We start from the raw sequence: 11,659 nt of genomic DNA, 5'->3' as shown, positions 1-11,659 counted from the left end.
ACGAACAGCGGTTATACGAGGTTGTAAAATTATTAGAAATTATTATTATTAGCCTATTATTATTGTATCTTATAAATGGTCATTAACATTTAGAGTATAGTTTTGCATTGAAACGCATTTGTTAATAATAATAAAAACACACACATTGGCAATATATGATTTGATTGGGTATAACAAAATCCCAGCAGGTCTTGACTGTGTCTGAAAGGTCGTCGCAAGGGGAGGAAACCACGTGATCCCATCAGCAAGCTTGCTCCAGTTGTTCTCGAGCTCGCGCTGTGTGTCATTAGCGAGAGCCGCCATGGCATTCGTAACGCGCCAGTTCATCAGGAGTCTCTCGTCCTCTGCTGCAATTAAACATGTCACTATTATCGGAGGCGGGCTGATGGGGGCTGGCATCGCACAGGTAAAGTGAACAATAAAGCAAATAAATATGACTGCATATTTCTGCAAAGAGCAAGTGTTTTGCCAAGCCAGGCTACAAGCTAAGAGCTATCAACAAACAACAGCTATTGAAGGTCTTTCTAGTTTCAAGTCGCGTGTAGTTGCATTGCGGAGACGACGATTTGTGAATGAATCTTGGCTAGTTTGTTGCAAACTTCTCCCACGTTTCGACTGTCTTGTAACTTTATGTCAAGGAGTGACCTTTCACCCACTTACCCAGCACACATACCGTTAACGTTTAGTACATTTCTGTCGTTTTCGTTTATATAAACCATATATTGAATATGTGTAACGTTTATATTGCATACTGAAGTTGTTTGAAATAAATATTTTAAATAGTAAAAAAAAAATGAAAAAAATATTGATCTTTTTTGCCTCCAAAACATGATTTTTAGGGATGTAACGGTATTAAAATTGACCGACATTATCACGGTTATCATTATTATCACGGTATTGTTAAAATGTGCAGGAGATGTTAAAAAAAGTACTTGACTAAATCACTTCACCAAGTTTTATATTTAAAAACCAACAAACAACAAATAAAATGACGTTTAGTTTGCATAATCACTAAAACTATAACATTACCAATGATGTTCGGATTTTAAATCACAACTTGGCTGACAACAGTTTAATAGCATGTTGAAATATCTCATGTAGATGTTCAAATGAAGCTTTGAAAAAGTTTCATAAAAAGGTAAACCTCACAATTCAGCCTTTAAATAAAGAAAAGATATAAGTCAAACTGATAATTGATTAATAAATGATTATATGTATTTTATCTGCTCCATAAATCATTCTAGATAGCTTATGTGAATTGTTTAAATGTGTAGAATCCACATAAGCTTGTTTTTCATCAACCGGTCAAAATTTACAGCAGGGCATGCACATTCAGTCCGTGTTTGGCCAGACAGAAACTGCACAGGCTGAATGTAAATACAGGTCTCTGTAAATCCGCTCGCTGACAGCAGGTGGCGCTTATGGAAAAGCTGAATTCGAGCTGTTTCCCGTAACGTCCGTGGACAAAGCAGTATTGCGATTAAGAACACTTGCTTTAGGTATTACATGGAGCGAAGATGAACACAAAATGCCATCAAATCGTTTCTGAAGACGGTCAGAACCTTCAGAGGTACATTCATATAATTAATTCTCACATATATTCAGGGTTTGAAATGAACACCCGCCAAATGTGGGTAAAAATCAGCTGTGGCGGGTAAAAATCACTAGCCAATTTGGCGGGTTACTTTTCGTAAATGATGTTCACTCATTCATTTCTTGGGGACGTTTATGCAAGCCAAATCTGCGCAGGTTTAGCGCAAATACTGAACTCGTGAGATATCATGACATTATCGAGTATATTGCAAAAGATAAACAAAACACACCTACAGAGGCGTGCATACGCGACGTGATGAAGTCTGGTTAGACCAACACAGGATTTAGTGCGCGTGCGCTTTTATAGTGCGCTCTTTCGTTGCATGATTCAGTCTATTAATATGCATTAATAATGATCACATACTTCAAGATAAGGAGGCAGAAAATTTATATATTTATATCAGTTCATATAGTTAATCAATATCACACGAAGAGTGCCGTTTTTAATTAAAAAATCAGCATGGTTACAAATGTAATATTTATTTTATACAACAGTTCAATAAACAATAAGTTAATATCTAGAGACTTACATTTTAGACCCCATATTGGCTGTTTTTGCGCTATTTCTGTGCTATTTCGCCAACAAAAACCATTCCAAACACAGCCACAGCACTGTTTTGCGTCTCTGAGCAACATGACGGTGTTTTGATTGATTCAGAAACATAACAACATCATGTTGCTCAGAGATGCAAAACCCTGCTGTGGCTGTGTTTGGAATGGTTTTTGTTTAAATGATTCGGTTCGTTCGCAATGAATCACTTATTAACAGTGACTTGCTGCCACCTACTGGCTACCTACTATCTTTTAATTTTTTGAATAATTTCAAATATCAGTATTCAACATTTCATGTTTAAAATATCAAAAAATTATTTATGCATTTGTAACTGCAGTTTAAAACAATCCATGTCCCTCTAAGCTGCATTAGCATGTGTAAATGCATCTAAATGCCACTTCATATGCAACTGATCAAGATATCAGCACAATAACACACTCAGCAAAATATCGTCTAATTATCTTTATCGATAAAATCACCGAAAATATTGAGATATATTTTTTTTTTTGTCAATATCGCACACCCCTAGTACTGACAAAATGATTTGTAGCGGTCGCTTTGTCACGCCCAGTGTAGACGGCCTCAAGCTGTTGGTGTATTTCTGTCTTTTTTGTTTTTGGCTAGTAGAAGTAATGAATGGCCGGTAACTTCAAAATTTAATAGCCAAATTGGCTGGTGAGTGAAAAAGTTAATTTCAATCCCTGCATATATCTATTTGTATAATTCCCTTAGAACTCTTAAAACCTCCCAGCTTTTCCGCCCTGTTTTCACTCAAAACGAAACTACTCTTTGTGCTGTGCGCACGCGAGACTGTTACTTAAAACTGTGCTTTATGCTGGACAGTATTTATTTATCGCGAGTTGTTGAAATAGCGGTAATCTAATACGGGTTTAATGATAATTAAAAGATGAAACGGTAATACTAACCGTGGGGAATTTTATCATGATTTATCGTCAAACCGGTAATCGTTACATCCCTAATGATTTCATTTCATAATGTCCATGAAACATGAAGATGGTTTCTCTGAGCACAACACATATAAGATGCAGTGACTCATACTGTTTTTATCCACTTTTAACTTTAATATTAGGTATGTCCACCTTTTGCAGCAATTACAGCAGCACATCTCTGACATAGTGTCATTATATTTCCTGAGAACTTCAACACTAATGTTATCCCATGCCTTCTGCAACTCAAGCCAATGGCTTTCCTTTGAATGTACAATAGATCTGTCCAGTTTATTTTCCAACTCGGACTTTGAGTAAATGATGACTGAATGTTTATTATTAGGTGAACTACGCCGTGAATTACACTTCCCAGTGTTTCTCATTGAACGGAGTTGCTTTCTACATCACAACGACGACTTTGTATTGTGATGTCATTAGAACAACGGTATCATGGGCTTCATTTCTTTATTTTTTTTAGGTTGCTGCATCCACAGGACATTCAGTGGTGCTGGTGGACACATCTGAGGACATACTGAAGAAATCTGCAAAGGGTATTGAGTCTAGTCTGAAGAGAGTGGCGAAGAAGAAGTTTGCAGAAAAACCTGAGGTTAGTTTGACAGCACCAACTAGGTCACAAAGATTGAATTGCTAAATATGCTCTATTGTTTATTAACTGTGGCTCACGTTCCCTAGGATGGAGAGGCGTTCATTCAGAAAGTCCTGAAGAACATCTCTACAAGCACAGACGCTGCGTCTGTAGTTCAGGGCACTGATCTTGTGGTGGATGCTATTGTGGAAAACCTCAAAGTCAAACAAGATCTGTTTGGAGCTCTGGACAAAGCAGCCCCAGAGTAAGAAAAACTCGTTTTTTCTTTTCTCAGTTAAAATAATAGTGAGAACAGAATATTAGGTACAATGGGGCTAAAGGTGCATTTGATTTGATTTGAAAATACACAGCAGCATCTTCAATGGATTTATGTAGCAAACAAAATGTAAGCCGCCCACCAATAACACGGCTATTTCCTCAATGAACAAATGCATAGACATTATTTGAAATTATTTTATTATATGAAAAGAAAAAGCACAGCTATATAGGAAATCATTTGACAAAAGTCGCTTAAACTGTTCAGTGTCATTATGCAAAAGTATTTAAAGCAGAGAATCTAGTATTTTGACGAGCTGTGAAATGAGTTATTTAATTTAGCTGTAAATGAATGCATCCTAATTTACATACTTGTACTATGCACTAAAAGTAATGGCATGAATGCTGAAGCTTGGTTTAGTATTGTGACAGTCAGATGTTTGCTCTCTCTTCAGACACACTATCTTCGCTAGCAACACGTCCTCTCTGTCAATCGCAGACATCGCCAGCTCCACGGCCAGATTAGATCGCTTTGGTGGTCTGCATTTTTTTAACCCCGTCCCAATGATGAAGCTGGTGGAGGTCTGGATTGAGTTTGATTCACTTACTGCACAAGCATCCACATTAATGCAAATGACAGTTTCTCTTCAAGATATTGCAGCTTACATTGAAATGAATATATTAAACATGTAGTTTCAGTTTTGACTAACTGTCTGATCTCAGGTGATTAAAGCTCCAGGAACAAGCCAACAGACTTTTGATGCTCTCCTTGAGTTCAGCAAAGCTTTAGGGAAGCATCCAGTCTCATGCAAAGTATGTGCTCTGTAATCTTGTATATTATGTTGACTTTATCATCTCTCTCTGTCTGTCTGTCTATCCAGTATCTGTCTGTCTCATTAGCAAAGCTTAACAGCTAGACTAGGGCAAGCTAGCAAACATAGTAAAACACGATAGAAACATGCAATGGCATGCTTGAAACATGCTAGCAATATTCTAAAACATGTTAGCAATGTGTTTATGCATGTTAGCAATATGTTAAAACATGCTTGAAATGTTAAACATTATAGAAGCATGTTAAATCATGCTTAATCATGCTAGCAATGTGCTTAAACATGTTTGAAACATGTTAAAATGTGCTTAATGTGTTAGCAATATGTTAAAACGTGCTTAATCATGCTAAAAATGTGCTAAAACAAAGCCTAACAACTAGCCTAAGGCAAGCTAGCAACATAAACATGATAGAAACACGCAATGTCCTTAAACAGGCTTGAAACATACTAGCAATATTCTAAAACATGTTAGCAGCATGCTAAAACATGCTTGAAATGTTAAACATTATAGAAGCATGTTAAAACATGTTAAAACATGCTTAATCATGCTAGCAATGTGCTTAAACATGTTTGAAACATGTTAAAATGTGCTTAATGTGTTAAACATGCTTTCAAAATGTTAAAACATGTTAATAAAGAGTTGAATCATGCTAGAAAGATATTAACATCACGTTAAAATATGCTAGAATTCTGAAAGCTTTTTAAAGCTAAATTCAAATTTCAGACAAGGCTTTGTCAAGCCAACATCAAAGTTTTTCAAACTTTATTTATAGTTATTATTATTATTAGTGTTGCTAACACAAAAATCACTATTACTGTTGCATGTACTTGTGGTTAGAGATTTGAATAAATCCTTCAACTCTCATTTGCTCTCCTCTCAGGACACTCCAGGTTTTATAGTGAATCGACTGCTGGTTCCTTACATGCTCGAGGCTGTTCGACTACACGAGAGAGGTACAGTCAAGCTTTATGAACGGATACCCAAACATATTATGGCTTTTGTGTACATTTGGATTTCATCTTGTTGTGTACATTTCCCAGGTCACGGTTCTAAGGAAGACATAGATGTGGCCATGAAGCTTGGGGCCGGTTATCCTATGGGTCCGTTTGAGCTCCTGGACTATGTTGGATTGGACACTTCCAAGTTTATTATTGACGGTGAGCGTTTTGTATTGAGCATACCAAGTTTTGATGCAAAAGTACTGTTGATTTCTAATTATGGGTTTGTGTAGGTTGGCATGAGAAGGACCCCGATAACCCCCTGTTTGCCCCCAGTCCCCTGCTCAACAAACTAGTAGCAGAGGGAAAACTGGGCAAGAAAACTGGTGAGGGATTCTACAAACACAAGTAACACAAGTGAAGATTAAATCCGACAACAGAAGTCTTGTCAACCAAATGCACTGGACTGAGCTACTCGTCCTGAAAAGACTGTTTGATTGTGAATTTCATAAATGTGTCGAGGTTAAGAAAGTGATTAGATGCACTGCTTGTCACAAGGAAGACCTGTATGAAATACTGGACCTCAAGCAATCAGTCAAGACATAAAAGGTCTAAAAGATAGGAATATTGACCACTACATCTAGTGCCTTGCTGTAATTGGTTAAAAACTCACGTTCATTAATTCTGAATGTCTACATTAAAAGGTTTGAAAATGTCTTTTCATGTGTTTTGTACTTACTGAAGTAATTGTCAGATGTGCATAAGTTGATATTAGCAGGAAGTAGAATGATGCATTTAAAAAAAGCCTTTAGTTAGAATATTTCTCTGTCGATCATGCTAGTCTAATAATATAACATGCAGTCACTAGATGTCGCTGTTTCATCATTTATTCAGACTTGGTTCCCAGTCAAGAAAGCTATCAAAATAGTTGTTTTATTTGGCACATAAAAATTGTATTTCTCCATAAAAAATACAATGAAAGTATTAGAACACTTGTGTCACACTTAAACATTTATAAATGTCACCATGTAGGATAAAATATAACCGCAAGTGACATTTATTTAAAGATCTCAACATTTTGTGGCCACTGTATGCAACACAGGGGCGGGCTTAACCAATAAGCGAGGTAAGCGGCTGCTTAGGGGCCCGAGGAATCAGGGGGCCCCATCTGACATTGGTGAAACATATTTAGCAAACGCTCCAGTGTGTATTTGAGTTATAGAGAGCCTCAAATGTTCACTCGCCACTTGAAATGCCGAGTTTTTGTCAGGTGCTGAGAATCTTCTCATAACAACGTGTAGCTACGATGTAAATAAGAAATTCATTGTGCAGTGCAGACAGCTTCATTGATTAAGGAACGTCGTGAGATCTCGATGAACTGAAGTGAATGACAGCTTTATAAACAATTTTTTGTAAAAAGATTGAAGAAGTTTACTATTCATTAAATGTACAATTGCAAGCTTTTTTCTATAATTTCTTCTTTTGTGATCTGGAAAAAAATAAGGTAGCCTAATATGGCTTTAGAACAGCATCAGGTTGACTAATTATTTAAGTTGTGAAAAGGTAAATAAACTAGTTATAGCTATAACCTATGAAAGAGGGAGAGAGCGAGCAAAATAAGGGTTAGGCTTAAAAGAGCATATAGTTATTGTGTTGGGGCCCCATACCTGAAATTTGCTTAGGGCCTCCAAATCACTAAGTCTGCCCCTGCATGCACACATGATTTATATTAATCAGCTAGCGTTTTAAAGTTGTATCAATAATTAAAAGAGAGCGACGAATCATTTATACAAATGCTTTATGCTTTATATTAACTTTTGGTGCTTGGATATTTTCTTTATGGCTATTCAGACTTCAAAAAATATGGTTTGCTGATGGCTTGTGAGTTTCTTATGTTACATAAGCAAAAATCACAAACTCGGTGTCCTCACATACCCTTGTTGTAGACTCACTTCACATTTTGTGGTAAGACATATGTCAGAACTTTGCCTTTTGAAGAATTCATGAATATATTTTCAGCTTTCTGCAATGTCCAATATAAATGCACATGTTAAAGTCACAATAAGTAATTTTCGTCGTGCGAATACTTCATGGGAACAGCGGAGAGTTTCCTACTTCAGGGTTTTCCCTATCAAAAAGCCATTTTTCTGATTTCTCCTCACATTGTTGCTTGTTCTGAGGCTGCCGGTCACTCAGGGTTTCTGGCAGACAGCCATTACACTCACTGATGCCCACGGAAGAGAGAGCAGACCGCAGAAAATGACATCTTGAGTGAGTAAATGACAACACGAACTCTTATAAAGTTATGTGCGGAACATATGAGAACAACTTGACATGGAAAGCCACGGTAGTGTTGTTTTGATCAGAACATTGCAACAAAGTCGAAACACTTCAAACTTCCTTATTACTGTATTTACATAATGTTATGATCACATGCTGTCAGTCACAGTAGGCCTACTTTGTATAGACATAACTAACTGAATAAATAATCATTATTAATATTCAAAGTGGTGCTGCCAAATCGATTAATCGCGATTAATCGCATCCAAAATAAGTTTTTGTTTACATAATATAGTCAAACCAAAATTTCAGACACCTTCAACATCTCTCACGTTATCACAGTTTATTCACTATAGTTTAGAAAACGGTAATAAAATATGACAAGAACTCAGAGTTAAACTGTGTCAGAACGCATCATATGACCCCTTTAATGACAATGAGGCAGTCGTGTTTTGATTTGATCATCTTCCAGTAAATGGTGCCGTATCATATACATTGGCCTTTATAGCCAGTTTAAATCCTATTGTTACACATTTGTTGTAACAGACGAGCCTAGCATAAAGCCAAACATGAGCACAACAGCCACAGAAAAGGATCGAAACAGGACAAAGTCCGTTAGCAATTATAACTTGGTATTGTTACTGGTACTTAACTACAGTTAAGTAGTATTTAGCTCTTCGTAAACTGGCCTCAGTATCAGACAGTCTTTATGTTTAAGCTTGGGTTAGGAACTTATTACAAACACCAAATATCAATAACAGAAAACACATGATGGCGCGGTTTCATGCGTAAGGTGGCACTGTGGTACCATAAACTAGACAGCAACTCGGTGAGCTTTACTGATACTGAAAACATCCTACATACAGCAGTTGTGTATGCTGTCATACTGCATTCAGTGATCATGCTACGTATATTTTTAGACCCCAAATTTGAGCATTTGTAAGGAGAAAAATGACTGGCCATTTAATCTTTTTAGCTTTATTGCAAATCATTTCCCTTATTAGCATGCACTTAAGGGTGCATGCGTGTTGCTACATTTTATGGGGCACGAAAAAGAAAATGAGGGAGTGACGTAGTGAACACACAGAAGACAGAGGTGCCAAATAACTTAGAATAACTTAGGAACAGGTGTAGGAACGCGTGTGTGTTTGTTTACATGTGGCCATATGTGCGCTTTACAAACGGTCGAGGAACATAATCAGTGCAACGCCTTCGGCTTTGGGAGTAAATTAAGGACAGAAAACAAAAAGGAACATTCAAACGAGTGAATACGGGTCTGCGTGAGGGCCTGTGTTGGTGATTGTCTGTTCTCAGTTCAACGTCTCTACAGCAGCGCCTGCAGCCGAGGAGCAGATTCAAGGACCGGGACCCTCTGGAGATTCCGCAGGGGTCAAAGAAGTGACAGAGGGGTGAAAGGTTGAGGAATCTAGCAGGCTTCCATCTCTAAAAGGGGGCCTGTAGCTGCTGTCTTTGCTTTGCAAGAGGAAAAAGAAGTCCGTTTTCCTCCTGTAGAACACAAATGGAGAACAAAAAACATGGGAAGTTTAATAATACATTTAAAAATATGCATTTTATATATATATATATATATATATATATATATTATTATTTTATTTTTTTAATTTATTTATACACATACATATATAAGGAATAATTAACATTTTTAAAAGGAGAATTTTAAAATATATTATTATTATTATTACACGGTTTTTCAAGGGATATTCACAAAAAAACGAAAATTGTAATTTACTATGAAAAAAATATTTTGAAGTGCGTTTTAGTGTTTTTTTGTTGTTTTCTTTTTGTGTTTGCTTTTTTGTCTATACACTGAAAAGTCAGTGTGGCCCAGTGCTTTTTTGGATCCCACTGACCTTAATTGCATGGACAAAAAAAAACAGTTGAAATATTTTGTTTTAGAATGATTGAGAAATGACAGAATTTTTATTTGAAGAATTTTAGAACTACCATTTATATAATTATGTATATTACTTTATTTTTAAAACGATCAAAATAATCAAAATGTCAATTCATAGTAACTGTACAGTCTCTCAAGAACATTGTGCATGAAAACATGACAGAAATGTAAAAAAAACTAAAAAAACATCGAGATCAATTTTTACCATGCATTATAATTTGTGTATTGCACATTAGGACATTTAGAGCAAAAACAGATTGCAAACGTTCAACAAATTGGCACACTCAAAAAGTCCCCAGCATAGCATTTTCAAAGAAAAAAAAAAGAGAAAAGATTCCCATGTCCAACATTAATCAAGAATCGTATTCTTAGAAACCCAAAATTTTCCAACTCAATCTGTTTGTCCAATCTGAATCCCTTTTGAAATGTGAAATATTAAATGTAACAGACTCTATTTTGGTCGACAAGCTGTATGGGGCTATTTCAGAAGTGCATCAAATGGAATTCCTGATCAAAGTGAGAAGCAGGAATACAGGAGCAAACCTCTGATGGATAGAGAGGCTTGAGAGAGAGCGAGGGAGATGGATAAAATCTAGTAGTGGGCTCCTCCCTGGAGCGGAGGTCGAACACAACCTTTTTCTGCGAGATGTCAGTTTTGCTCCACAACTCCACCCTGGACCACTTTCACACATAAATACACTCGTACACCCGTGTGGACGGCTTTACCACATGTGGATGAAAGGCAACTACTTTTCCAGGGAGCGCTGACCCTGGTGCCGAACCAGGAGAGAGAAAGAGAGCCACCGTGCTTTTATTTACCTCCCCTGCCCAGCCTTTTCATCCTATGAACTCAAAGCTTCCCTGTGCCCTGCGCCCCCTTCCTGGAGAGCGTTTTCCTTCCCGGCCGCAGATGAAAAACGCTGGCACGCTTTTCTGCCTTTCCCCGCCAGCCTCCTGTTGGAAGGGGAGGGGGCACGTCAGGGTGTTTGGAGAGGTTAGGACGGTGCCGTCGGGCCACGCTTTACAATCTGCTCCCATACAAACGCAGGGATTCAAGAGCTACTTCCCATTTGCGCTGTGGAATGCCGAGGCCCGGCTCGCAGGAAATGAAACGCTCCTCTGTATTCGAGGGCCAGCCACTCTCAGTGCTTCTCTTCGGCTCGGCGGTAGCGAGGCTGCGCTTTGAAGTGTGGGAGGTTAAGATAACAGGCATGGCCCTGTGTCACTCAATTGGCCTGTTCACCTCCTGAGGCAAATCAAAAAGCCAGCAGCTGGGACTGACATACCTCCTTCCTGCGGTCTAACCCTTCCCTTTCCCCAAAAACCAGAGAAGGTGGTTCGAAGTGCTCAGAGAGGAAGAAAAAATATTGTTCTGAAGAACTGGAGAAAGTGTGCCTCGGTTTTATGTTTGCTGGTAAATTGTGTTATCAGCAGGATCAGAGTGGTCTGTTTGCAGCTCAAAACCTTAACCTTAAGTATATGCAGGAATTGGCAGGTTTACTAGGTGGCAACACTCACAGTTGAGGAGTTACTTTCAAAATTGTGTAAAAGACGGAAAATTCAAAGAAAAAAATCGTTCTTATTGAATCTTGAGTAATTTCTGGCTAATTTCCAATTAAAATATCTAAACATCCTGGAAATAAATTAACTCAAGAAGAAACACTGCATAATATAAAAAAAATATTAAATATTTCACTTTCTTTTCTTTTCATTTTTTAAAGCATAAAACTAGTTAAAACG

General features: G+C 37.5%; 2 protein-coding genes across 2 annotated transcripts in view; one reads left to right on the top strand and one right to left on the bottom strand.

Moving 5' to 3' along the window:
- The first annotated feature begins 212 nt into the window (after nt 1–212).
- On the top strand, nt 213–6,441 carry LOC107594428 (hydroxyacyl-coenzyme A dehydrogenase, mitochondrial-like). The gene is made up of 8 exons (XM_016284477.1): nt 213–406; nt 3,572–3,700; nt 3,787–3,944; nt 4,411–4,537; nt 4,679–4,768; nt 5,667–5,739; nt 5,827–5,943; nt 6,018–6,441. The coding sequence occupies exons 1-8, from the start codon at nt 302–304 to the stop codon at nt 6,134–6,136; spliced, it is 918 nt and encodes a 305-aa protein (XP_016139963.1). The 5' UTR covers nt 213–301; the 3' UTR covers nt 6,137–6,441.
- A 2,594-nt stretch (nt 6,442–9,035) lies between these two features.
- The window catches only part of LOC107594427 (lymphoid enhancer-binding factor 1-like), a 54,607-nt gene continuing 51,983 nt past the window's right edge, over nt 9,036–11,659 (bottom strand). Inside the window, exon 11 of the mRNA XM_016284476.1 lies at nt 9,036–9,510. The gene's annotated coding sequence lies outside the window, so the exon portion shown is untranslated. The remainder of the gene's footprint in view (nt 9,511–11,659) is intronic.

Source organism: Sinocyclocheilus grahami, unplaced genomic scaffold, assembly GCF_001515645.1.
Source record: "Sinocyclocheilus grahami isolate Dianchi unplaced genomic scaffold, SAMN03320097.WGS_v1.1 scaffold183.1, whole genome shotgun sequence".
NCBI classification, from domain to species: Eukaryota; Metazoa; Chordata; class Actinopteri; order Cypriniformes; family Cyprinidae; genus Sinocyclocheilus; species Sinocyclocheilus grahami.
The sequence above is the reverse complement of the archived record's forward strand: the minus strand, read 5'-3'. Positions and strand labels throughout refer to the sequence as shown.